At 53.7% G+C, this 26,992-nt stretch overlaps 5 protein-coding genes across 5 annotated transcripts; 2 read left to right on the forward strand and 3 right to left on the reverse strand.

The window, feature by feature from the left end:
• Positions 1–1,017: 1,017 nt before the first annotated feature.
• On the forward strand, positions 1,018–5,115 carry POSPLADRAFT_1044208 (hypothetical protein; the record flags this gene model as incomplete). The annotated part of the gene is made up of 23 exons (XM_024478490.1): positions 1,018–1,136; positions 1,199–1,493; positions 1,545–1,805; positions 1,856–1,958; positions 2,012–2,149; positions 2,212–2,228; positions 2,288–2,397; positions 2,456–2,512; positions 2,761–2,890; positions 2,939–2,975; positions 3,027–3,155; positions 3,214–3,254; positions 3,311–3,420; positions 3,473–3,615; positions 3,669–3,854; positions 3,915–4,012; positions 4,064–4,182; positions 4,242–4,338; positions 4,395–4,643; positions 4,707–4,754; positions 4,812–4,871; positions 4,929–5,006; positions 5,056–5,115. 23 exons carry the CDS (start codon positions 1,018–1,020, stop codon positions 5,113–5,115), a joined length of 2,685 nt encoding a protein of 894 aa, XP_024341545.1.
• Positions 5,116–5,983: 868 nt separating this feature from the next.
• On the reverse strand, positions 5,984–6,961 carry POSPLADRAFT_1053563 (hypothetical protein; the record flags this gene model as incomplete). The annotated part of the gene is made up of 6 exons (XM_024480420.1): positions 5,984–6,059; positions 6,125–6,205; positions 6,269–6,445; positions 6,499–6,624; positions 6,684–6,842; positions 6,906–6,961. 6 exons carry the CDS (start codon positions 6,959–6,961, stop codon positions 5,984–5,986), a joined length of 675 nt encoding a protein of 224 aa, XP_024341546.1.
• An 885-nt stretch (positions 6,962–7,846) lies between these two features.
• POSPLADRAFT_1053564 (hypothetical protein) lies at positions 7,847–9,773 on the reverse strand (the record flags this gene model as incomplete). The annotated part of the gene is made up of 3 exons (XM_024480421.1): positions 7,847–8,053; positions 8,110–9,178; positions 9,229–9,773. The coding sequence occupies 3 exons, from the start codon at positions 9,771–9,773 to the stop codon at positions 7,847–7,849; spliced, it is 1,821 nt and encodes a 606-aa protein (XP_024341547.1).
• An 8,115-nt stretch (positions 9,774–17,888) lies between these two features.
• On the forward strand, positions 17,889–21,975 carry POSPLADRAFT_1134007 (hypothetical protein; the record flags this gene model as incomplete). The annotated part of the gene is made up of 19 exons (XM_024484423.1): positions 17,889–18,530; positions 18,582–18,668; positions 18,720–18,747; positions 18,888–18,990; positions 19,045–19,231; positions 19,344–19,455; positions 19,517–19,639; positions 19,695–19,869; positions 19,929–20,057; positions 20,107–20,239; positions 20,295–20,549; positions 20,607–20,652; positions 20,700–20,755; positions 20,803–20,867; positions 20,934–21,339; positions 21,390–21,468; positions 21,528–21,664; positions 21,755–21,853; positions 21,919–21,975. 19 exons carry the CDS (start codon positions 17,889–17,891, stop codon positions 21,973–21,975), a joined length of 2,919 nt encoding a protein of 972 aa, XP_024341548.1.
• Positions 21,976–22,243: 268 nt separating this feature from the next.
• On the reverse strand, positions 22,244–26,443 carry POSPLADRAFT_1135141 (hypothetical protein; the record flags this gene model as incomplete). Its single annotated transcript, XM_024484548.1, has 13 exons — positions 22,244–22,675; positions 22,727–23,310; positions 23,363–23,702; positions 23,764–23,993; positions 24,063–24,174; positions 24,225–24,409; positions 24,466–24,577; positions 24,631–24,808; positions 24,859–25,064; positions 25,122–25,306; positions 25,359–25,527; positions 25,579–26,115; positions 26,168–26,443. 13 exons carry the CDS (start codon positions 26,441–26,443, stop codon positions 22,244–22,246), a joined length of 3,546 nt encoding a protein of 1,181 aa, XP_024341549.1.
• Positions 26,444–26,992: the final 549 nt, after the last annotated feature.

The raw sequence follows: 26,992 nt of genomic DNA on the forward strand, positions 1-26,992 counted from the left end.
GAGCGCTCCCCTACAATGGTACAAAGTCTTGCGAGTAGTAAGGCAGAAAGTCTGCTCGTTGACTCGTCCCTACAAATCACCAGTGTATCTGCGTCAACTTTATCGCACGGGTTTGGGGTGTACGAGGTGAACTACCTGTTGAGAATCACCGATTCTCCGCTCTCAGTCCAGCATAAGACTTGCGCACGCAGTCTTGCAGTACATACCGCTGGTTGCAGGCTGTAAGCCTACGTGTGAATCTGTGTGAATGCACAGGCTAGTAGCGGTTTCTACCCGATTTGTCACTGTCAGGATCGACATGAATTCTGGCAGATAGGCGTGGGCAGTGATAGACACTCAGGCTAGCGATGAGCTTGCAATCAAGTGCAATTCGACCCTGGACAGTGTATCTTTCTATACATGTGTTTGCTAATGGAATACGAGCTGAACAAGTCGCGCACCAAGGCCGAGTCGGCGCATCGGTGGAAGCTGTGGGATCACAAGGATTGAGCAGCCCTCGTCGTTGCAGAAACGTAGCCTTAGGTCGTCGGTTAGGATCTTGATTGGCTGGGAATTTGAAGTGATATCGGGATCTCGAAGTTCTAGCCGATGAGCTACGTCTCTGCAAATACACTTTATTGAGCGGCCCTACGCATACCAACTGCGGTATTACATCGACGTCGTCGACATCGGTGTTCGACACGTCTCGTCTGAAACACCCACGGGTTTCACGGCGGAGGGTGGACAGGCTGTATGATATACTCTCCCGTTGCATGCAACATCGCGACATGTCTGCGAACAGCTCTATCCACATGCACCCTCCGTGGCCAGCCACATGCCCTCGAGGTCACAGCTAGATCCGGTATCACTGCCTATTGTGAGCCCACCTCACGCCGTCTGGCCAGGAATCGCTCAACGGCTCCGCTGTTGTCAAGGGTTTATAATCGAACATCAGTCCTTCGCTCTTATATACCGCGTTCCACTTCGACGCGCAATTGCTCTACCGCTTTGCGACACGGTTCTCCTACTGGGCCGGTCATGTCTTCCGATGCTCAAGTCGACTATCGTCTGCCGACGGACGTCAAGCCCACCCACTATGACCTCGTCGTCCGTACAGACCTAAAACAATCCAAGTTTGACGGTGTCGTCAAAATCCAGTGCGCAAACCTGCGGCTGCCGAATGATCATACATAACTGACTCTGTCCCAACCCGATCCAGTCTGGATGTCCTCAAGAAGACTTCGAGGATCGTTTTCAATGTCAATGAGCTCAAGCTGGACAAAGTTCACCTTTATTCGGATGCATTTCTATCGTCACCACTCACACCGTCGTCGACCGAGTTCGACAAGACCATGGAGCGTTCCACCCTACACTTCGACGTACCCCTCGTCGCGGGGTCGAAGGCGCAGCTGCAGATCGCCTTCGAGGGCGAACTGACTGACGCCATGATGGCATACTACAAGTCTGCTGGCGGGGAGGACAAGTCAGATGCATACGCTCTAACTCAGTTCGAGGTGCCTTTGTTAGTCGTCTAAGTGCTACGCCCAAGCTAACAGTCTGGCAAGCCCACCGCCGCAAGGCGTGCGTTCCCGTGCTGGGACGAGCCCCTACTCAAGGCAACCTTCGCGATCACGCTCATCTCGCGTGCCGACACCGTCAACCTGAGCAACATGTCCGTTGCCTCCGAGTCTGCGTATGAGCCCGGGTCTACGGACAAGACGGATGGCGTGGTCTCCTGGCTGGCCGAGAGGCTGTCGAAATTGGCTGTCGACGGGACCTCTGGCTCCGACAAGTGGAAGACCACTCGCTTCGAGACGAGTCCTCCTGTGCGTGTTCCTTGGCTTTCGACGGTGCGGCAAGGCTGATCTTCAGCCAGATGTCGACGTACCTGGTCGCCTGGGCGAACGGGAAATTCGCACATCTAGAGAGCTCGTATGTGAGCCCTCTGAGCGGCAAGACGCGTCCACTGCGTATCTACGGTATGACTTTCTACTTTCCGAGAACGGCAGCTATATAGACCTCCGGACGATAGCGACGCACGATATCATCCACCAGGCGCAATTTGCGCTGGACATCAAGCGCAAGGTGCTGCCGCTATATGAGAAGGTCTTCGACATCGAGTACCCACTCCCCAAGCTCGACACCCTGGTCGCACACGATTATGACGCCGGTCAGCTTTTCAATCCCTCTATATCTGGTCGTGGCTTAACATCTAGTGCTTTCGCATCTCAGGCGCAATGGAGAACTGGGTATGTCTCCAAATCGAGGTGGCGGTGAGGTTCAGCTAACTGTGCGTGCGTCATTGCAGGGTCTGATCACCGGACGCACGGCTGCCTTCCTGCTCGATCCGAAATCAACCAACCTAGCAGCGAAAAAAACCGTCGCGAGCTCGCAATCTCACGAAGTTGCACACATGTGGTCTGTACCCGAGTCTGTTGAGTTGGTACTGTAGGATGTTGCTAAGAGGCAATCGCAGGTTCGGCGACATCACAACCATGGCTTGGTGGGATAACCTGTATCTCAACGAAGGCGAGTCCTTGTTAAGGCGACATGCCGTTTTGATGCTGACGTCTGGCTGGGACAGGCTTTGCAACCCTCGTAAGCATATTTGGGGTGTACGTATAATTACCGCAATCTAACATATAGCGCTAGATGGGAGAAGTGATCATTCTTGGTGCGTTGCAGTGGATTTTCTTGATGAGGGCGCTGACTGACTCGCACCACAGACAAGTGAGCAACGTTCCACCCACGGCAAAGCGATTTCCTTGACATATCTCATAGGATTTTCCCCGAGTGGAAGCTTGATTCGGCGTTCATCTCCGGATTCTTGTCGTACGCTATGGATCTGGACGCCAAGCTCTCCTCGCACCCGATCGAGGTCGAGTGCCCGGACGCGGAGATGGTTAATCAGGTAAAGCCGCCGTGATGATGCGTGGGGCAAGCAGCTCAAATCCTGCAGATCTTCGATGCTCTATCGTACAATAAAGCGGCATCGGGCAAGTCTGCACCAACACATAGAGGGTTTCTACTAATAAACCTTCGGATAGTCCTCCGCATGTTGTCGAACTATGTCGGCGAGGAGCGCTTCCTGAAGGGAGTCTCGACCTATCTCAAGAAGCACCTGTTTGCCAACAGTGTGACGAAGGACCTCTGGGAGGGTATCGGGGCCGCTACCGGTACGTACGCGGTTCCTCTAGGTCGATATCGATGGCCCTGCATGCACTCTGTTGCCAGGCATCAACATCCCCAAGATGATGGATAATTGGGTCAAGGCGGTAAGTTCTTGACAGCGCACAAAATGTCCAGCTCCCGAGCGCACTCCCGTTCATAGGTGGGCTATCCCGTGGTCAAAGTTACGGAGACGAAAGACGGGATCCATATCCGTCAGGACCGCTTCCTGGAGACGGGACCGGCCAAGCCTGAAGACAACGAGACGCTATGGTGATTGGGTTTCTACTCCATGACCTATTTATCCTGACCACTGTGCGGCTAGGACAATTCCCCTCGCCTTGCTCACGACCAAGGCAAACGGCGAGACCGTGCTGCAATCGGAGATTGTGCTCGACGAGCGCGAGAAGACGATTCCCCTCGATGTCACGAGGCCATTCAAACTCAATGCTGGCACCGTCAGCTTCTGTGCGTATGCCGATGTTGACGCTAAGATATACCCCGATAACACCGCCGCGCAGATCGTGTGCTGTATACTCCGGAGCGCCTGCTGAAGATCGCGAAGGAGGCTGCAAAGACACCGTCTCCGTTTTCAGTCGAGGATCGCATGGGCCTGGTGTACGACGCAATGGCGCTTTCGAAAGCGGGGTACTCGGAGGTCAGCAGCGCGCTAGCGTTGGTGGACATCCTGCGTGACGAGCAAGAACGTGAGCGACGTGTCTCGCGATGTCTGTGACAATTTCCTTCTAATTATACGTATCCGTCAGACCTCGTGTGGAACAGCATCCGGAGTAACCTTGGGCTCCTGCGCTCTGTTTGGTACGAATACCCAGACATCACCGCCTCGCTGTCGCAGTTCATTCGGGTCTGCTGTTAGCTGTAGCTCGCCTTGGCCTGTGCTCATACATGTCCACAGGAGCTGTTCGGCCCCATCGTGAGGCGGTTGGGATACGAGTACACCGACGACGAGCCCTCGGCCACTCGCGAATTGCGCACGCTAGCTATCAGCGCCGCTGCGACTGCGGGGGAGCCGAGGTAGATGGCCCAACTCGTCGAATGATAATACTTACCTGATCTCCCTTATGGTGCCACAGCGTTGTCAAGGAGCTCACTGGGCGCTTCGCGCATTACATGAAGACTGGTGATGACTCGAAGATCCCGGCGGATTTGCAGAGCGCTATCTACATCACCGTGAGCTATTTGGATTTGTAGGCATTTTGGGATGCAAGCTAAGCTACCGTGTATAGTCAGTTCGCGAAGGCGGACGGGCTGAGTGGGAGGCGGTGAAAGAGATTGCGAAGAAGCCGAAAAACCCGTCGGCGGGCACAGATGCGATAATCGGACTAGGCTTTTCGCTGGATCTGGCGCAGGAGACGTTCGACTTCATGCTGACCGAGGCGCGGGCGCAGAACATGTTTTACTTCTTTATCGGACTGTCGCAGAATTCCAAGACGAGGCGGTTCTTGGTGAAGGCGTTCAAGGATAATTTTGCTGCGGTATGCCCGTTTTCGAGGACGTGCGTGAGTCTGAATGGGGGCTGACTGGTGTGTGGCTGATAGCTGGAGAAACGGTTGGAGGGGAACTTCAGCATGCAAATTCTGGTTAAGGTAGGTGGCAGGTTGCTAATGGCCGCTCAAGCGGGTCGTCTGACTGTTGGTGTGCAGTACACGTTCGAGGTGCTCACGACAGACAAGGACTACGACGATGTTGTGGCATTCTTCAAGGTCGGCCATTTGTTTCTATTGTCCGGAGTCTGACAGGGCTGATCACGGCTATTTCAGGAGAAGGACACGTCGAGGTACGACATGGCACTCAAACAGAGCTTGGACAGCATCGCGTCGAGGTCTGCGTGGATAAAGGTGAGCGATGCATGTACCGGCTTCAATGCGGGATCTAACGCCGTGGCAGCGGTCGACGACGGACGTCCAGCAGTGGTTTGAGACGCGGAAAGGCAGCGGGAAAATATGAACGTATGTCGTCGTTGTAACGTTTCCGAATATCTGGAGATCATATGTATAACACTGTAGTGTCGATAATGCAGTGAGACTTGAAGCCGATCGTCGCTGATATGAGGAGCTGTCGTGCATGTGTCCTTTGCCGGTCGTTCTTCGTCTGCCATACATATACATGTGCAACGCTTCCTCTTGCTGCCTTCCTCGAGTGCCTCCGATTGATACTGATGTCAATGGCTGCATAAAATCACAAGGGAACGACTTTTGCCACGATATTCGATTCTAAGCATTGGACCTGTGGCGGAGCCGTCATGCGAGCCTGAGTGTATCACAATGTACCTTGATCGTATATACGTATAATGGCTGCTTTATTTACCACCTAACCCCTGGCCATTGTCTCCAGGGCCTTTTCATTCCCGCGGGAACTATGCTTACGGGTTTCATAGGTCTAATTAGTAATAACATGGACTCAGCTGTAGGGTCTGCGACGCTGCGCTCTGCTGCGGTGAATAGTTGAATGACTACCCCTAGCTGGTCACGAACGCCGGTGAGAGAGGCGTGATAGCATCGTACAAGGTCTGCTCTGGCCTGTAGGTGCGGCCTTGCAAGTAGGCCGCATCTGGAAGCACATCAGCGGCCGTGACCCATTTTCTTAACTTGTCACAGAATCCGCTTGCCGTAGCAGCTGACATAGTTCAGTAATTGAATGGAAGAAAGACTCCAGAGAGGATAGCGACTCGACTCAATTCGGTTGTAACAAAAATCATCATTCGTTCACAGCTGTTCGCGACACTGCAAAGTCGGAGCATCTTCGCTCGTTCTACGTTACACTCACCGATTACAATCAACGTCTCAAATCCTAGCTGATGCGAGCGCAGCTGGCTTTACTGTGCAATCAAGGCCGCTCTCTCTGCCCATGCACTCTTCACCACATCCTTCGCCATCAGCTTCTGGTGCCAGCTAAAGCATATGCACGAAGTGAGCTGCTATTGCAGGCACGACGAAATAATATCCCTATCACTTACGCATAGACAAACGGGAAGTCCTTCTCAATATTGACACCTTCCACGTCGGCCAGGATTGTGTTGAACGCCGAATTGTTCCACCTTCGCACATGTCAGACGAGATAAACAGAGCAGACATGTGCGAGGGCAGCAACGTGAACTTACGGAATGAAGGTTATGTCAGCAATAGTATACTTGTCACCAACTAGCCACTCCTGCTTGGAGAGAACGCCATCCAAGACACCGAGTACACGGCGAGTCTCCTTTTGGTACCGCTCAATTGCGCTGGGAACCCTCTCTGGATGGAGGTCAGCGAACCATCTTGCCTGCCCAAAGTACGGTCTACCCCGCGTTGAGCATATCGTTCAAAGGTGGCGGCGGCGGAACGTCCTTACCCTTGACCAGAGGCCTGGAAGAATAGCCACTGGAGTTCGAGTGTCTTGTCCTCGAATGTAGATGCAGAAATGCGGTGCGCCGTGTCGTACTTCTCGGTGAGGTAAAGAACAATGGCATTCGACTCCCTGCATTGCACGTCGGATGTTATTGCCGATCGTTGGGAGTGACACTAAATCGAACGGACCAGACGACAAAGTCATTGTTGTGATGATCGATCAAGGCGGGAATACGTCCATTCGGGTTATATTTGGTGAACTCGGGGGCCTTGTGTTCGTTATTTTGGAAGTCGAGATATATGCTCTCGTATGTCAGACCGAGCTCTTTCAAAACGAAGGCAACCTTCCTGCATCAAAGAGTGAGCTTCGCCCTACGGATATGCACCAGCCTGATGTATCAACACACTCACCAGCCATTGGGACCACTCTTGTGTGTATAGAGGGTGAACTGCTTGCTGTGGGACATGGTGTGAAATTATCCAATGGGAAGGGCGTTATAAGCCGTGACGGCTTTTCGTGCGCACCCCAGCTTTGTATTCGGTAGTCTCCCCCGCCCCGTTACAGTAACCGAAATGAACGCCTGACATGACACACACAACGAGCAGACGCTCGCGATGGTTCAACGATGAGTAAGCTATCAGGATTTTGGCTCGATGGGGTACAATAGGGCATGTACAAAGTCAAAGAGGCACTTGCCATCAGGTAATGTTGATGTCACGGTCGTCTGCTGTGGAATGTAGAAGCCAACACTTCTTCCGAGGCCGGAATTAAGCAGCAAAATGTGCTTGTAAGCTGCAAGAAACAGGCTGACAAAGCCACCGCATCTTGGTCACAAAGTACATCCCTAGCTCATACCTGCTGCCACCCTGCTATCATAAGCGCCTGCACTCAATTGTTGAACAATTAGCGGGGTGACATTCGGAATCCCAGGACGAGGGGCTGTATCATCGTCGGCACCTTTGCCTCCAGGCGCGGTTGTTGGCGACGTCGCATGCTGTTGGTGAAGTCTCAGAACTGCAGCGCGGCGTAGCTGATGATCACCAACAGCAAGCAAAAGGCGCACCGACGACACTAACAATTAGGGTTATATGTTCTAGGGGAGCCTTGCAAAGTGCGGCCACACCCATATGCAGTACTTACTGACGTTCAAAGCGCATGTATCGTTGAACTGCTGAAATATACGCGCATTGGCCTGATTCCTGAGCCAAAGAAACGGGCTGACTGAAACCCAGTAGAATCACCATTAAATATTCGTACAGACGCGTCCACTCTACCCGAGTGGTCAACTTCGGATTCCCCCAAACTAGCAAGTAGAGAAAAAGTGAACGTGAACAGAAGAACAGACGTATATTTACCGTGCGCCTTCCCTTGACCTTGCATCCATGATCTCCGTGATCCGCGGGCCTCCTGGCTCGGAGGGAACCTCAGGAACCAGCGACATGCAGCGTGGTTTCCAATCCTCCGGCTTCTCGGGCTCAGGTTCGGGCTCAGGCTCGCCTGGCACCCGACGGCGCCGTCCGAAATTAGCTAGAGGCCACATGGGCATCGCGCAGACAGTCTAACAAGTATTCAAGAGTTAATGCCACTCCTTCGATTAGTGGGCATCACACGTACATTCCGGGGGCACACCTCATCGCATCTCAGCCATTCCGTCCAGTCAAGCCACTCCATGAGTGAAGCGACGCGTGTCTCCCAGCGGCCCACCATCGCGCGCACGTCGGCGCGCGGTGAATGTTCGTCCGCATCCATGCTCTCGATGAAAATCGCGCCATAATCGGAGCACAGGCGCTGCAGCACGGTCTCGACGCTCGCCTGCAGAAGCAGCTCCTGTGGCGTCTTGTGAATCCGCGGGTCGTTCAAGAATCCCGTCGCAGAATACATACAGCGGCGCAAAGCGCTCGCATTCGCGCCGGCCACCGGATGCGGCGGCGGTGGCGGGGAACGATGTGGCGGGAACTGTTCCGCAAACATGTCTTCCGACGACACACTAAGGCTGCCAAACCAATCCCACGCGGTCGAGTTCGACGACGCGCCGGTGTCCATGAACGGATTCAGCGGCGAGTACGTCAGGCGGCGCACGAATTGAAGTGTGGCGGTCGTGTTGACACTAGCTCCGCTGTCGAGCTCGGCCGACGCGTTCCCGAGGAACTCGTGCAGCTGGACAACACGACTCGCCCATTCCTCCACCACATTGCGAGTAAGCGCACCCCAGTCCATCCCGCTGCCCACGCGCCGCCAAGGTGGTCGCCCAAGCACGTCCTCTATCTCGTCGACCACAGACTGCGCGTCTGCATCAGATATATTCGTCCAAATGCGGTGCTGGCGCATGGGCTGGCCTTCACGGGTTTGCGCGAGGCTGCGCAGGCGCGGATGGTAGAACGTGACAAGTGATGCATAGTCAAGCAAAATGTGCGGCTGCGGGACTGTGCCGCGCTGTGAGGCCGCGCGCAGCCATTCGCTGAAGCCAGTCATGCCGAACGGAGACCAGCCACCCATCCCGCCGCGACGGCCGCGGGTGGGAGCATCTCTGCCAGGAGGACCAGTCGGGGGAACAGGACGGCCACTGCCGGGTGGGGGGCCAGGTGGCATATCTGACGAGCCTGGAGGCGTCCCGGGTGCCGTGATGTTCAAATGGCTGACAAGTTGTATCGTAGGCGAGCGGAAGTCACACCACATTAGCTCGCTACGGGCACTAGTTAGCTGGCGCAACTATTGGGTCATAACGACACTTACAATCCTGCATTCATGCGCACAAAACCTTCCACGCCGAACTCTTGACCCCATGCACAAAGCTTCCGCGCTCGATCATACTCATTTAAAGAAGGGTAGCCGTCAGAGCGGTCCGAGCCATTATTGAAGAGAATTTCCTGGCTGTCCAGCCACCCCATCTGGTTTAGCGCAGCGCTCATACCGTCAAAGTAAACAATTCGAGCCGGCCGTATGTTCCGATATGTGTGCAAAAACGTCTGCCCACGACGTCCAGCCATGATGCCGTAGCTCATCTCAGGATCAAATGCAAACCACTCCGGGGAGGGAGGAGGGGAAGCTGTGTCCTTGCGTGCATGATAGAGAAGGGTATACGGCTCTAGGATGCCAGGAATGACGGTGTGACCGTTCCCGTGGTAAGTGTTAGGCCATTGAACGAGCAGCGATGAGAGTGAGTTGAAGATGAATGGCGCGCTTGAGTTATCGAACTGCAGAGGAGGAGGCGACAGAGGGTGCTGAGAAGCTAGCACGACAGCTCCTGAGCAGCATGCAACGAGGAAGGGGAGCAGCATGGGCGAAAGCAAGCCTGCGCGCGCTATCTGTTTGCATGATGAGATATGGACCAGGCGGCTGAATTTGACGAGGGAAAGTGATCTGTGCGCAGTACGCAGCAACTCCGCAGTCGTAATACACACGTGATCAATAACTCGATCGACTGTGGCGGCACGCGTCTAGTGTAAGGCGAATAAATCGGTGTAAATTACCCTGTACTTTTTTACAGGTAATTCACAATTTATTACAAGGGTGTCCATTGAGAGGTGTGAATAATGTAAATAAGGGTGTGCCACGTGTTGGACCCACCCGGGGAGCCACCGCTTGGGCTGACAATCTCTTGTGCCTCTTGCTGTCGCGACTTAGGGTCGAGCGACAGGGGAAAGCCAAATGCTGGGGGCGTTCGACTTATCTTACCGAAGCGATGGTGAGCTAGGCTCAAACCTAAGGCTAGGGACAAGAATGTATTAGTTAGTAAGTAAAAGAAGTAAGTACAGGAGAGCTTACTGACCTAGGGACAAGAGGTCGAAACTGAGGTCCCTAGGGCAGCAGAGGCTGGTTTATATACATGGGAAGATTTAGGGCAGGCTGTGCACGTTGGTCCGTGCGCAGCTGGTCTGTGCGCAGCATGCCGACGCGGCCCCGGGGGCCGGTGAGTCAGAGCGGCTGCGTCAGCGGGGCCCGAGCTGTGCCGTGCACTGCCGTCCTATCTAATCTGATCGTACAGTAGATAATGATGTGTCCGTATCGGGCAAGTAGTACAGAGGTCGCGGGTTCGAGCCCGCGAAGAGGAAAAAATTAAAAAACGGCTAGACGCCGTACCAACTCGTGACATTACCCCCCCCTCAACGGCGCATGACCTCATGCGAGGCGCCCTTGCCCATCTCCCACCCGGAGCGGCATCGTGCTTCAGTCAGCGGCGAAGGCATTGGCTGAAAGTTGAGACCACCAAATGTAGCAGCGTTGAGGCGGCGAGGGGCGTTCGGATTCTTCCGGTGGAAGTCGGCTATGAGGGCCGGCGCATTGGCAACATTGCGCGCCGGTTCCCATGACGTATGCGAGTCGTCATAGCCCTTCCACTTGACGAGGTACTGCAGCTGACGCCGGAAGATCCTCGAATCCTTGATCCGCTCAACCTCGTACTCCTCGTCGCCCTCGACCTCGATTGCAGGCGGTTCCTCCGGCTCCCGGCCCGGGATATCGCTACGCGTGTACTTGCTAAGCAAGGAGACATGGAACACCGGATGCACCGGCACCGACTTTGGCAGGACTAATTCGTAATCCAGGTCTCCGAGCTTTCGCCGCACGGCATATGGTCCGAGGCGCTTGGGACTGAGCTTCTTGCTCGGCTGTTTCAGCTTAAGGTTCCGAGCGTCAAGCCAGACCTTGTCCCCCGGCGCAAAGACCGGTGCCTCCTGCACGTGCTTATCGTAGTACACCTTCATGCGCTCGGCTGACAGCTCGAGCGCAGAGCGCGTATCGTCGCGAATCTCCTTCAGGATCTTGAGCCGATCAGCGGCCGCAGGCATCGCCGACATCGGATTGATCCGCACTTGGATCTCAGGATGGTACCCCTGATGCAGGAAGAAAGGGGAGTGCCCGGTCGCGGAGTGAACTCGGTTGTTCAGTGCGAATTCCGCGAGCGGCAACTGCTTTGCCCAATCATCCTGCCGGTGGCTTGTGAAAGCACGCAGGTACTGCTCGATCTCCTGATTCCAGCGCTCAGTCTGGCCGTCCGTCTGAGGGTGGAATGCTGTGGACAGCGCCGGCTCGATTCCCAGACCCTTGTACACCGCATGGAGATATTTCGAAGCGAACTGGGGACCTCGGTCTGATATGACCTTGGCCGGGGCCCCATGATGCTTGAACACATCGCGGATGTACAGATCTGCCGCACCTTCTGCCGTCAGGGTCTCATGACAGGCCGAGAAGTGGACCTGCTTGGTAAAGCGGTCGGCGGTGACCAGGATCGAGTCAAACCCATCAGATTTCGGCAAGCCGACGATCATATCAGTCGTGATGATCTGCCATGGGCGCTCGGGGATCTCGTTCGGCTTCAGCGGACCCTGGGGCTTGGCTGGGAATGTCTTGGTGCGGTTGCACACATCGCAGGTGCTTACGTACTCATTGACAAATTTGGACATCCCAGGCCACCAGTAATTCCGCGACACGAGCTCCAGGGTTTTGGCACGACCACCATGACCGGCGATCGGCGAGTCGTGGTGGATCTTGACGATATCCCGCCGGAGCTCCGCGTTCTTTGGGACGTACACGCACCCACGGAACAACAGAAGCCCTTGTTCGGCATTCCACTCCTCAAAACCCCTTTGCAGCCGGGGCGGCCCGAGGTCCTGTACTTTTTCAAGTGCCTCGGCTACCTCCCGATCCTTCTCCGAACATTCCCTGATGCGCTTCAGAAGCGACTGATCGGCCGTCACCGAGGCATGACTGCGCCTGGTAGAGGCGATGCGGAAGCGCTCCGGTTTGAGAACCACCTGATCGGTGTTATCGTCCTCATCGCCGATCTGATGGTCTGATCGACGCGACAGGGCATCAGCCTTTCCGTTGGACGTCCCAGCCTTGTGTGTGATGCGGAAGTCAAAGCGGGCCAGGAACAGCGACCATCGCGCTTGGCGACGCGTGAGGTGCTGGGACGTGCGCCAGTATTCGAGGTTCTTATGATCGGTTACGATCTCGAACTGATTGGGCAAACCCTCGAGATAGTGGCGCCAATCGTCTAGCGCCTCAATGATCGCGAGCATCTCCTTATCGTAGATCTCGTAGTTCCGCTGTGCCGGATCCATCGCATGGGATCTGAAGGCAATAGGGTGCCATTTGCCATCATCCTGCTTCTGCATCAACACGCCGCCAGTGGCGTACCCTGAGGCATCGACTTCAATGCGCGTTTCCCGATTAGGGTCGTACAGCGCTAGAACTGGAGTCGTCGCGAAGAGCCGCTTGAGCTCATCGAAGGCATGTTGCTCCTCTTCGCCCCAATGCCATGGGTCGTTCCCTGTGAGCCGGTCGAGTGGTCGCGAGATCTTAGCGAAGTCCTTAATAAAGCGGCGGTAGAAATTGGAGAACCCCCGGAACTTCTGAACATCTTTTTTGTTCCGGGGCACCGGCCACTCATTGATTCCTTTCAGCTTTGCGGGATCCATCGCCACCTCATCGCCACCGAACACATAGCCGACATAGTCGACCTTGGGAACGTCCCACTCGCACTTCTCAGGCTTCAGGAACAAATCATTATCCTGAAGGCGGCGCAGAACCTCGCGTGTGACCTTCTCATGCTCCTCTTTGTTGGTGGAGAAGATGAGTATGTCGTCCAGGTACACAAGGATCTTGCCGCCGACAATGAGATCATGGAAGATCTTGTTCATCATTGCCTGGAAGGTTGCGGGGGAGTTGGTGAGACCAAAGAACATCACCAAGGGCTCGTACAACCCTCGGTTAGTTACAAACGCCGCTTTCCACTCGTCGCCGGCCTTGATCCGGACGTTATTGTATCCCCATCGGACGTCGAACTTTGTGAAGAGTGTAGCGCCGCGGAGCTTATCCACCATCTCGGCGATCAACGGCAAGGGGTAACGATTTTTGACCGTGATCGCGTTCAATCGGCGGTAGTCCTGTACGGGTCGAAGCGTCCCTTCCTTCTTTTTGATGAAGAAGAAGGGGGACGAAATGGGTGACTTCGACTCCCGTATGTAGCCCTTCGCTAGTTGCTCTTTTAGGAACTTGTCAAGCTCCTCCTGCTCGTTGTTCGACAAGGGGTATACCTTAGAGTGGAAGGTCGAGTAGCCGGGCACGAGTTCGATCGCGTGATCGTAAGGCTTCCTTTCGGGTAGCCGTTCTGACGCTTCCTTGGAGAAGACATTCAGGAACTCGTGGTACTGCTTGGGCACCGACTCCTCGGCGGTCTTAACGACCTTCTTTTTGATTTCTTCCTCAGCGAACAGCTGGGAGTACGTATGCCCAGCTGCGACAAACAGCTGAGGGGCGCCAGGGAGCGTAATACCTTGCTCCCAGGCCTCAATCAAGTCGGCTTCATCCCACTCTACTTCCACCGGATCATCTTCGGGCTCAAAGTCCGGGAGTACCTTACTTCGGCATGCACCTATAACCGACCGTTTGGATTTCGGCGAACGCCTGCGCGCCGTGGGCCTGTCCCCCGTATCACGCGCAGTCGCTGCTTGCTCCATTCGGCCAGTCCTCCTGGCACTGCATGTTTCAGGGCATCGCGACAATTGGAGGGAGCCCTTCTCCCAATCTATTTCGGGGTTGTGCTCGCGTAGCCAATCCAACCCGACGATCACATCTTCCGGACCGATGTCCGTGACCGTAAACACCGTCTTTTCGACGTGTTCTCCTATATGCATCTGTAGCACTGCTACCTCCGAGATGCTTCCGTCTTTGTTCAGGGTGCCGTCAATATTGTACAGCGGAATTGGTTCCTTTAACTTCCGTGTTTGCACCTTATTCTCGATAATGAATCGCTTGTTGATAAACTTTGTGGTGGCTCCGCTGTCCACCATAGCGATTATGTCTTTGTGCCGTCTTTTCCCTTGAAGTCGAACTGGGATGTGAAAATGTTGGGACCCCTGGTCCAATTCGTACACCATCGCAGTTGACAATACGTTATACTTATTACATGATGATACTCGCGGCCCGACGCGTGCGGCACGAAGCGCGGACCGGATCAAAAACCCTCCTCCTTCATCGCCCGATAATGCTCGAGCTCTTCGCACATCGACTTCACCTGTGCCATTAAGTCCGCCAGCTCCGATTGCTCGGATTTCGCTGAAGCGGCACTTATACTTGCCGAGGGTGTTGTCGTGACGGGGGCGCTTGTCGCAGCCTGGGTAGAGCCCGAGGCAACCGTAGCCCGCGCGTCAGCACGTTTTGTGTAAGGCTTGTCCTTACAATTGGGGCACTCGAATCGTCGGTACCCTTGCCTCCCACAGCCGAAGCATGTGCCGGGGAAGTTGCCTTTTCCGACGGCCGTATTGATGCTGGCCGAAGCTGCGTGTGACGAGGGTGCACCACCACGTGCCCCTCCGCGTCCTCGACCTCGGGCCGAGAAGAAGTTATTTAGTTCGGGCCGACGGGCCCGGCTGATGTCGAGGATCTGCTCGACCTCGGTGGCGCGCTTCTCAGCTGCTTGCCATGTGGTGAAGGTCTCGAGCTCGATCTTCCGGTACACGCGGGAGGGGATGCCGCTCAGGTACTTGTCGCGCAGCTCCAGGTCTCCATACCCGGAGCGATCTGCCGGACCCTTGAACAGCGCGGAGAATTCCGCGGCAGTGCGTTTTTCACGGACCGACTTGTCCGCGCAGAGCTTCGCCAGCTCTACTTGTGCCGCTGCTTCGTCGTCGAGGTTTCCGAAGCGGGCCCTGAAGGCGGTGGCAAAGGCTGCTTCGTTTGCAAATGGGGTCGTGGCCCCTTGTACTCCTATCTGCACTGACACGAGCTGGGCGAAGTAGGGAGTGGCCCAGGCGCGGGCGTCTCCATCGAGCAGGCTAAGCGCGACCTGCACCTTGAGTTCGATGGTGGTCAACGATGTGTTGATCAACCAGTAGATGCGCAGTTGCGACAGGAATCGGTTGCACTCGATGACGGTCTTGCCATCGTAGCGGAGCGGGAGGAGGAGCTTCAACGTCTCCTTGTCAGGGACGGCAGCGGGAGAGGACATTATCGGCGACGAGGGGGACGAAGGACTGCCCGCGGACGAAGGCGACTGTTGTGACTGTCCGCCGGGCGGACTTCTTGGGGAACGAGTGCTTGAGCGGCCTCGCGGCGGCGACGGCGGTGAAGTCGGTTGAGGAAGCCCGGAGGCGGGGTCACGTAGGACAGGGACTGGAGTCGAGGCGGTGACCGCTGACGACGAGCTGGCCCAAGAATGCGGCGGAGTGTCGCGGGGCTCGGTCTTGGGAGGCCTTTCCAGCCGCGGCCCCAGGGAGGGCTGGGGGATCGCTTGAGGGGTCGCTGAAGGCTGTGCGACTGCCTCAGTTCCTCGAGGGAGATAGGGATCTCCTCGCGCTTGACCTGTACCGGCGACAGGTTGGGGGATGCGGGTGCCTGGCGAGGCAGGTCGGGATGGGACGGGAGTGACGTGGCGAGATGTAGATCTCAAGGTGCCAGCGTATCGGAGAGCAGGACCGCTGGGGTGTTGGACTCGTCGGATTGGCACGTAGCGCCCTTCGTCTTCGTTGGTGGTGATGGACCGTGGGGTTCAATTAGGACACGGCTGCCGATCACAGCTGAAGAAAGGGGCTAGGTTGCCGTTGCGGTCTGGGTCGTCGCGAGAGACGTCGACCTGCTCCTGGGTGTCGAAGGCGTGCTCAAGTCGAGAGCAGTCGAAGAATTCGTCAGCCACGGTGATGGGGGGAAGGAAGGGGAGGTGCGCGTGCTACGAAAGGCCGTGCTAGCTAGCTTACACCTACGGCGCCCAAGAAGACACTAAGGTTCGCAGTTCACGTGGGGCCCAGTACTGCTTTTGGCTAGTATGCAGCAGGAACCTAAGCCACGCGTCCGTGAGGACAAGTATCGCCCACTGAAGTGCAGATACCGAAGAGTTCGTCCCTTAAGTGGTGGCGATGTATCGTAGGCTATCTAAGTACCGTAGGGTATAGTAGGGGTGCGCACCACCCAACCTATAGGAGAGGAAAGATGAGTGTTTTGTTTTGGAACGCCGGCAGCGTTGGGGAGTTTCGACCTAATGTCGCGACTTAGGGTCGAGCGACAGGGGAAAGCCAAATGCTGGGGGCGTTCGACTTATCTTACCGAAGCGATGGTGAGCTAGGCTCAAACCTAAGGCTAGAGACAAGAATGTATTAGTTAGTAAGTAAAAGAAGTAAGTACAGGAGAGCTTACTGACCTAGGGACAAGAGGTCGAAACTGAGGTCCCTAGGGCAGCAGAGGCTGGTTTATATACATGGGAAGATTTAGGGCAGGCTGTGCACGTTGGTCCGTGCGCAGCTGGTCTGTGCGCAGCATGCCGACGCGGCCCCGGGGGCCGGTGAGTCAGAGCGGCTGCGTCAGCGGGGCCCGAGCTGTGCCGTGCACTGCCGTCCTATCTAATCTGATCGTACAGTAGATAATGATGTGTCCGTATCGGGCAAGTAGTACAGAGGTCGCGGGTTCGAGCCCGCGAAGAGGAAAAAATTAAAAAACGGCTAGACGCCGTACCAACTCGTGACACTTGCACCAGCTTCCAACACGCAGCTTCTCGGACTTTGATATCTGTATAAACCCGTTTATAAATTTTAATGAACTGTATTTACTCCTGCTATTCATTATTCATACTAACCGGCGTCTTGGACATTCCCACGGTGCCACACTCGAGCCCAATTTGGCAGTGGTGCACTTCTACAATACCAAAAGCACCTCCTTGCGAGTGACAAGAGGAACATACAAGTTTTGTTGCCAAAACATTTGAGCAGATGCCATCAATTTTTTGGATTGGCTTGATGATCCTACTACAGTTATCTGGGAAGAATTGAGTTGAGTTTCTCACTGCCAATGAAGTAACACTTGATGATCTGAACATTCTAGGGATGCTTGCGACATCACCAATGTCATCCAGAACTGATAACATACATATATTCAGTCTTGTGTGCTTGTGTGTGTGCTCTTGAGGACTTTTTTTTACATTTCTTAACTTTTTTTACCATTTGTTTACTGTTTTATACACACCGGAAAACATCACATACCAGGCAAAATCATGTGTGTCAAGGTCCCATGACTAGGTGTAATTTACATATTTTACCATGTAAAAAACAGGGTCCCAAACTTGGGTCAGTAAATAACCGTATTTTACATGCCGATGAATTATTTGCCCTACACTACACGTGTCAACGGCGACTGCGACGCGACTCGTACTCCAGACTTACCACTATAGTGCAAATTTGGGAAAATTTTGCTGAGATCACGGTCTATACCACACTGAGCATAGCGTGAACTCGATATGGTCGTCGCAATGGTAGACGCGTCACGCGCCAGAGAACGCCCAGCCGTCGCGCGTCGCACGTGATCGAACGCGCCCATACGCGCCAATGGTCCCGCCACCGGCACAAACTTGAAGCCACTGAACACTCTAGCCTCGATCGCTGATTTCTACTCAACTCGCCGCGACAATGCCCCCAAGTTCATCTAAACAGCCTATGATATCATCCTTCTTCTCGCAGTCCGATACGCCACAAAAACCTACACAGAAGAAACGAACAAGCACCCCCATTGACCTGACGATCGACTCGGATGATGAAGCTGGTCCCTCTCGCAAGAGAGCGAGGACCACAAGTGCCTTCTTTTTATCTTCGTCAACGCCTACCACTCCTAGAAAGGATGTTGCTGGGTCCTCCCGTGTGGAGCTTCCACAAGACGTGGCAGAGCAATGGCGCTTTAACCCCACTCAGCCTCGACGATCGTCCCAGAATCCTGCTGGTGAGCTTGAGCAGAGGAAGCGTCATGATAGAGCAAGGAGTATTCTTCTTGGAGACAGAAACCTCTTCAGATCCAGAGCTAGCCCCCATGAGACCGAGTTCGACGTAGATGACATGGACGATGTTGACAACAAGGTCAATGACACTACACACGTTTCCGACGATGACGAGGAGACGGATCAGCAATTTAGTGAGCTTATGGAGATGTTTTCGAACTCCAAAGGCAAGGCTACGAAAGGTAGACGCAGCGCTCCCACGCTCAAAGTGTCGAGCAAGCAAAAGATGGCGACAGAGGTAGGACCCAGTGGGCAGACGTACACTCCACTCGAATTGCAAGTAAGCATACAGATCCGGCGCACTGCGTATCTGCATTGACAGCGCGATCAGATACGGGAGTTGAAGACCAAGTATCCGGACACCATCCTCATGGTTGAAGTCGGATACAAGGTCAGATTCTTTGGCGAGGATGCCAAGGTAAGGCAACATAGGCTCCTCTGAAGATTCAAATTACTTACACGGACGTAGATTGCCAGTCAGGCACTTGGCATTGCCTGTTTTCCTAGCAGAAACTTCGTGTCCGCGATGATTCCCTTGCATCGGCGCGACGTTCATCTCAAGAAGTAGTTTGTTTCTCTTATGTAGCATTGACGATGGCTAATCATTCATACAGGCTATTGTCGCAAGGTTACAAAGTGGGCATTGTGGAGCAAACCGAGACTGCTGCCCTGAAGAAAGCCGGCGACACCAGGAACGAACTATTCTCTCGTCAACTGACGCACCTGTACACTTCTGCGACGTGAGCACTTTGCGTTACTCGTATGACGGGCGGTGCAGAGCTGTTTTGCAATAGTTATGTAGACGAGATGAACTCGACCGATGACCTCGATCCGTCCTCCGCTCCGGCCTTGATGTGCCTGGTCGAGGAGCTCAAGGGTGGTATGGGCGCGGACGAGCGAGTTCTCGTAGGCATGGTCGTTATATCGGCCAGTACTGGCGACGTTGTTTGGGATGAGTTCGAAGGCAAGTCGTTCTGCTCTGTATCTAGAGGCCGGAGAATGCTCATAATGAAGAAAAGATAATCACATGCGTACGGAACTCGAGGCACGTATAGCACCTTCCCGATAGTACGTGACCTGACAACGATCACAGACGCGTATGGTACATAGCAAACCATACGAACTGCTACTGCCACGGGACAAGTTAAGCAAACCGAGCGAGAAGATGATACATCACTTCACTCAGTATGAGTTGCACTCGCCAAGTCAGGCGTCATGCGAGCTTATGACGATGCAGGCATTCGAATGCAGAATACATGAATGCAGATCATAAAATCCGAATAGAGCGCACGCAGGAGGATCTCACGTATACGGAAGCGTTCTCGTACCTTACGAGGTTCTACTCAGACCAGACGAAAGCAGCCATAGCGTCCGAAAGCTACAACTCAGGTATGTCCACCTTCTACAACAGGGAGCTGCGCTAGACTGACGACGGATTCTGCAGGTAAATTGATGGCTGCGATTGCAGACTTCCCCAAACTCGTCGTACAGGCATTGGCTTATGCGGTCAAATACCTTTCCGACTTCCATGTTGAGGATTCGCTACGCGAGACAAAATTCTTCGCTGAATTCACAGAACGCACACACATGCTTTTGAACAGTAATACACTGACTAACTTGTAAGCCCGTCGCCATCTTCTCAGTCACGTAGGATAACTTGCTGAACCACATCGGTCAGGGAGATCTATCGGAATGAGACAGACTATATGACGAAGGGCTCGCTCATGTGGATCCTGGATCACACGACAACAAAGTTTGGCGCTAGGATGTTGAGGAGCTGGGTTGGAAGGCCATTGACGGATTTGAAGTGGGCAACGTTCCCCTTCATCGTGCACTCTGACTGATCATGATTCAAGAGTGCTCCAGGAGAGAATCGACGCTGTGGAGGAGATCTTGGCGGATAAAACCATGAAGTTGACACAACTCCGAGAACTACTGAAGCGCCTGCCCGATCTAGCCAAGGGGCTCTGTCGTATCCAGTATGGAAAGGTAGGGACTCCTCTCCGCCCATCAACGAAAAACATTGACCCGGTGGCGGTTACAGTGCACACCTCAAGAACTTGCTATTTTGCTACCCGCATTTGACAAGATCGCAACGACCTTCCAGCCGATGAACAACCCGAGAGATGCATCATTCAAGTCTCCGATTTTGAACAGCATCGTATACGCGTTGCCTCAACTCAGAGAAGCAATGAAGGAGCTCATGGGTGCCGTCAATATCAAGATGGCGAAAGAAGGCAAGAAAGATGCGATGTGGAACGACCCTGACAGGTACCCCCATCTAGATAACTTGATGATGGTAAGTCTGACAATAGCATTGTCGACCGCGTACGGTGTGTTGTAACTACAATCGCAGGCTATTCAAGTCGCGGAATCGGAGCTCGCTGACGAATTGCACAACAGTGAGTGTGTACAGACTGTGGCTGTGCCGTGTCTGACCTGTCCCCAGTCCGGAGAGTCCTAAAAAAGCCAGCTTTGACTTACACGACATGGAACACAGAAGAAGTGCGTCATCAATGTACATGTAAGCGCAATATCTAACCGTAAATCAGTACGTAGTCGAAATACGAAAGGATGCGAATCGCGAGATACCCGCTACATGGCAGCTTCTATCCAGGTATGCTTAACCCATCAGCTTGCAAGGCTACGGGCACTGATATGTCCGTAGTACCAGATATTTTAGACGATATCATCCTCCCGAAGTCAGAAAAAAGCTGCAAGAACGTGCGCAATACATGGAGGCGCTGGAGGCTTCGGCGAATAAGGCCTACGATTCCTTCCTGCGGGAGATCTCGCAGAAGCACTATGGGCTGCTACGTGATGCGGTCAATAAACTCGCTGTGGCTGACTGTCTGTTGAGTCTCGCTCGCGTGGCCCTGCAGGAAGGCTACGTCAAACCTCAATTCACGAATGAGGATACGCTGGAGATCGTCGACGGCCGCCATCCCATGGTAGAGGCGCTCCGATCAGATCCATTTGTACCAAACTCAATACACATGGGCAATGGCTATCCTAGGAGCAAAATTATCACGGGCCCGAATATGGGCGGGAAGAGCTCTGTCGTTCGAATGACGGCCCTCTGTGCAATCGTCAGTCACTCTTACTATATCCTCATATATGCGCTTACCTCCGACAACAGATGGCGCAGATTGGTTCATACATACCCGCGCGCACTATGAAAATTGGCCTCTTGGACGGTGTACTGACGAGAATGGGTGGTATGCGTGTCCCACGCGTACTTCATAATGTGAGGCGTTGATTGTTATGATTCCTCCAGCATCGGATGAGCTCGCCCGCGGAAGATCTACTTTCATGGTCGAAATGCAAGAGACGAGCGACATCCTTCAAGCAGCAACACCCAGGACCCTGGTCATCCTAGATGAACTAGGCCGGGGAACGTCTACTTTCGACGGTGTACGCATCTTGGCCACACCTTATCTCAAAAGTTGGTTAATTTTTCTGGGCATTATCGAATAGATGGCAATTGCTAGCGCTGTCCTGCAGTATCTGGTTCAGACAAAGAAAAGCAAGACGCTCTTCATCACGCATTACCCACAAGTCGCCTCAAGCTTGGAGCTGAATTTCTCTGCAGACATCGAGAACGTCCATATGGGCTTCACCGAGGACACGCGCATTGATGGGACACGGGAGGTGACATTCTTATATAGACTCGCCCCTGGGATCACGGCGGAATCGTTTGGGGTCGAGTGTGCTCGCTTGGCTAACCTACCAGAACCAATCCTCCAAATGGCTTCAGCACGAGCGGGGACACTGAAAGCATCAGTAGAAGGCCGCATCAAGCGCAATAAGTGAGTCGTGGTAATACTAACCAGCCACTTGTACACATTCTGACTGTGACCTCGAGGATGCGGAGAGGTGCCCAAATGATTTACCGGTGTATTGCGGTGTCACCACAGGAAGGACTGCAAACAGAAGTAGAGGAACTCAAGGATCTCATGCAAGATCTACGCTATCTACCGTGACATCTAACCATCATGACGCTTGGATTTTGCTCTTCTTGACCTTTTTTCGCTTGGCTGTTTTGAGCGTTGCAACTTGGTCTTCCTCCTCACCAAGCACATTTGCCTTGCGCTTAGCTGGCGTGTTGTCCACCGCCTTGATGTCATTTGCCGTCAAGTTGGTAATCTGTTTGCATGTGGATTGCAGCCCTTGGGCCGATCGGAAGCGATCGCTGTTCGCAAGTTTCGCTGCGAGTGCTGACCAAGTACTGGATTCCCACATCTTTGATAACTCCTCGGGGGCAACACGCTTCGAAAGGCGGATGGCTGCGAGTGCTAGCTTGAACAGATCCTTGACTTGTGGAGTCTGATATGCAGATGATGCATCGCATGCGCCTGAGATGACGTCTTGTAGCGTACGTCGCAAGGTCGGAATGAATTCGACGAACTCCGCTTTGCGACTGGCCTATGATAGAATGAATATGGTTGTCTGGATGCACGACTAGCCTGGACTCACAGGAACCAATAATGACATGAATAGCGTATGCAAAATTTGGAAGGCCTGGCATTGTCTGTAAGGGTTGACAGCTTTCCCGGCGATGCTTGTTAGATCGTCTCGTAGACCCCATGCAATGTCGGCATGGCGGCGTACGAATTCGAGGAAGAAACCGGTGTTGAGCTTGGAAGCTTTACGCGTAACAAAGTCGGCGAGGGAAGCGCGATACGCTGCAAGGACAGCCTCCTCCTCTCCCTCGTGGTGTAGCGCCCTGCTCAAGTACACACTACATTGAGCAAAAGTGGCAAGAACGTCAGAAGATGGCGTTTTTCGCGCTCGAGAGTGCAATTCCTCAAGAACCTCCTTCGCCCGCTCCTTGTCCAGATTAACAGGGGCCTCTTTGGATTTTCCTATACGGGATCGCAGAATTCCAGACGCCTTGTCTGCTAGTTGCTTCTCGTCTGAACCGGTCGATACTACAAGATCCACGAGAGGCAATATGGTCTTGGCGACTAAAGGACTTGTCGGCTGCTTCTTGAGAAAGGTATCCACCAAATCTAGGACCCGGTTCTTGAAGTGAGTCGCTTCCCGTTGCGCGTCCACGTCTACGATACTAATCAGGACAGACGGACGTTTCAAACCCGAATCCTAGCTCACCTTTGCCGGTTTTACGCTCATTCGCACGCGCCCTGAATACTGCGGCCAACTGCTCATCAATAGCGAGCATCTGGTCATCGTCCATCAGGTCCTCATCAGACTCGTCTTCACTGTTGCCATCAGTGGCCTCCACGCCATTGACGCGCAAGGCCTCTTCGATCTTTCTGCGGAGCTCCGCGTCTTCCTCCTCATCGACTTCTTCATCATCCTCGTCCTCATTCTCCTCCGACGCGTCCCCCGAATCGTCATCGTCTGACTCGGAGGCACTTTTCTCATCATCTTCCATTTCCTCGTCCTCCTCGTCAGCAATCCCCTCAGTCGGATCGCGCCGTTCCAATTGCTATAAATAGGCCCGACCCATGAGGATCGCATATCAGAATAAACGGAGAGATGGTTCATACCGTCAGTATGAGATCAATCGTGCTCTCCTGCACGGCGCCCGATAGCAACGAGAACACCTGATTGGCTACCGCACGCATGTAAGAAGTCGCCTGTTCCAAGAAGCCTATCACGTTGTCGACAAGCACATCGACCGGCTCCGCCGCCTGACTTTCAGCATTGTCCGCTGCGTTACTTGTCGACTTCTTAGACTTTTTGTTCTTCTTTTCCACAGCAGGAAACATGCGCGTAGCTCCCTCCATGCAGCTCTAAATCAAGCCAAGCATAAATCGTAGTCGCCGTTCATAATATAGCAAGCGACATACCTCGAGTACTGCCGAGTCGACATCTTCGTCAGAGCAATAATGATGCAACAAGGTAGCCGAGAGCAGCAACCTGGCACCCTTCGCGCTTTCGGCCCGGCTATCTGTGATCTGGACATTGTCAGGCATTGCCGTTGTTTACCTGCGAAAAGTGGACATACTGAGCGCAGGCGCTCTGCTATCTGCCGTGACTTCTGTCGCAGCTCCAGCTCCTCTTCGTCGACATCGTCGAGGGGGCTTACGTGTTTCGTGTCCTTCTCGAGTTGATCGATTGTCGATAGCACCCTCTCAATCCAGAACTCCCCATCGGATGCGACTGCAGGCATCTTCAAAGTCTTGTTGTCATCTGGTAAGACTTAGTCAGAATCGCGCACACGACCACGGAACGGCCAAGTTCTCCACCTTCTTTGACGACGGTCAGCTGCCCTGTCAACTCAGCCAGACAACTCAGCAGACGCTCGCGGCACGCCTTCCTCAAGTCATCTGAGAACGGCGGCGAAGGAATGCGGTGCAGCTATATGAACGGTCATCAACGGGGTCCATATAATTGAATTCCATCTGACATACCGCTTTGATGGGACTTTTATCTGACTTCTTCTTGGCGACAAACAACCCATGAACGACGAGCCAGTCGAGGACCAACTGCACCCACCCATCACTCTTCGGGATGGCGCCATTTCGTATAAGTGCGGACAACTGATCGAGAATCCACGCGCGCCGCCCATTGAGAGCTTGAATGTCCGCTCTAGGAACGATGGTGAGAATCAACTCGTGCTGCGGTACGAGAACACATACAAGGCGCTTTCATCGTTGATCTGCTCGAGTAGATAGTTGATGTAGTTTTCGATACCACCGGTGTCCATAGAAGTCAGAATTGTCTCCACAGTTTTAGTTTTGGTCAGCCTGTCGAACTGCCGACTGCCATGACCTCCGGTGAGCTGCAAAATAAGCGTAAAGCCGAGTGTTGAGTTGTTCTTGACGACCGATTGTATGTCCGTCGCCTATGTGCACCATGGTCACTCGGACCTGCAGACGAAGCATTCGAAATGTTTACATACCACCTGTCTTGCGATCTTGTGCAGATATCTATCACTGTTCGATAAATGATTGATCCAGGATCGCATGAAGTTCTTGGTAAACAGCAGAGGCAGATCAGAGGAAGCTACGCGCGGCAGCGCCTTCCGGAAGATCTGGAAACCCCAATACTTGCGTTCGGGTGAGGCCGTGGAGGCGAAGAGGGACTCTGTTTGAAATAAGTTACATCGACAAAACAAATGAATACATGGTCCACTAACCGTCCACCGTAATCCTAAAGAACTCGGGGAATGAGCACTTTGCATCGGGTCCAGTATTCGACTCGGAAAGTACTTCGTCTAGTAGAACATCCCATACAAAGTGTACTTGGGGTTTCCACATTCCGGTCTGCGATAAATCAGGTTTCGACTCCTCGTCCGAGGCTGCTTCCTGAGAGAGCAGCATGAACGACTACACATGGCAAGCGAGGGGACTAGCAACCTTTAGTATGCGAGCGATCGTCGTGAGATTTCCGGTACTGAGTAGGTCGGTGTGCTTGAACGTCGGTGTTAGCAATTTTTTCCAGTCTCGCGTAGGGAAGCGCTTCTGCAGCTTCAACGCCAGGGCAACTTTCTCAGGCGTCCAGTACTTCCTCTCAGAAAAGAGCGCCAGGAAGACGGCATCGACGGCCTCTTCCTTCCAAGCTACGTCAGAGCTGCCGAGGGAGTCTACGGCAAGGCCAATTGCCCACCAGGCGCTTTCGCGAAGCCATGACTTCTTCTCGCCGAGAGCAAACAAGTGCGTGAGAACGTCCTTGAAGCTAGAGAGACTAGATGCAAGTGTAGAAGAGGATGCAGACGTCGGCAGCGGGGTGTTTCGTAGCAGGAGACCAGACTGAATTACGGAGGTGAGGCCGAACAGACAAGCGAAGTGAGCATCGCGTTCTTCCTGCCCAGTCATTGAGCCTTGTGTCTTGGACGAGTCAACAATAAGCGCGACTATTTGGGCGCATGTCACAGTGTTGATTCGGGACAGCAGCTAATGTAGGAGGTTACAATGTTACCCGCTCAAGTGTTAGATTTCGACGCACCTCTGTAAGAGCTACTGCGAACCCCAGCCTACTGCTTTCCCTCGGACTTGAAAGACCTCGCACAAGTCGCCGTATCGAGTACGACACGTCCTGCGCATTCAGGACATCAAGACCATCGCCGCTTCGGGCTGCAGTCTCTGCTTGCGCTCCCTCGGGTTTTGGTGTGAATTGTGCTTGAAAATGCTCAAGTGCGCCAGTTAGCTTGATGGAGGCTTCAATGCGAGCTGTTTTTTTTGTGGATGAGAGGTCCCAGAAGAGTGGTAATGTGGTAGACATGGTGTGCAAGGCCCATGAGGCTCGTCTCGAGACTGTCCAAAATTTCGAGGACCAGTTATGGGCGCCTGTGTAGGCTGCATTTGGCCACGTGGGGCGCTATCACATGATCGTGGTCCGACTCGGGTTGGGCGTCTCCGAACCTGAACTACTTCTGTTCATTCGAATGACTATCGAATATTGCAATCCTCTGGCTTGCATGTGCTCAAGTTGTTGAAGATGACTTGGCCAATATGCTGGAAAGTAGCTGACTATGAACGGCTTGTAGGAAAACCTCCCAAGTCTTGCTCTACAGAGATATGAACCGCAAATATCGCGATTCTGGTGTATAATCGGACTGTCGACATTGGCTATCTCGCAGGCCGTTCATTCAAGGTCGTTATCGCCGCCCGAGGTCGATCCATAACTTTCATTGTCTACTTCTATGAACGAATTTAGGCGGTGACGACACGAGGTTTCCCTCATGGAGAACTATCATGATCTGCGGGTTGTCGTCATTCAAGACGCTTGTTGGCATGCGAAGCGTTCGTTCTGCACTTCGGTCGCGACTTC

The sequence above is a fragment of the Postia placenta genome, assembly GCF_002117355.1.
Source record: "Postia placenta MAD-698-R-SB12 unplaced genomic scaffold POSPLAscaffold_3, whole genome shotgun sequence".
Classification (NCBI taxonomy): Eukaryota; Fungi; Basidiomycota; class Agaricomycetes; order Polyporales; family Adustoporiaceae; genus Rhodonia; species Rhodonia placenta.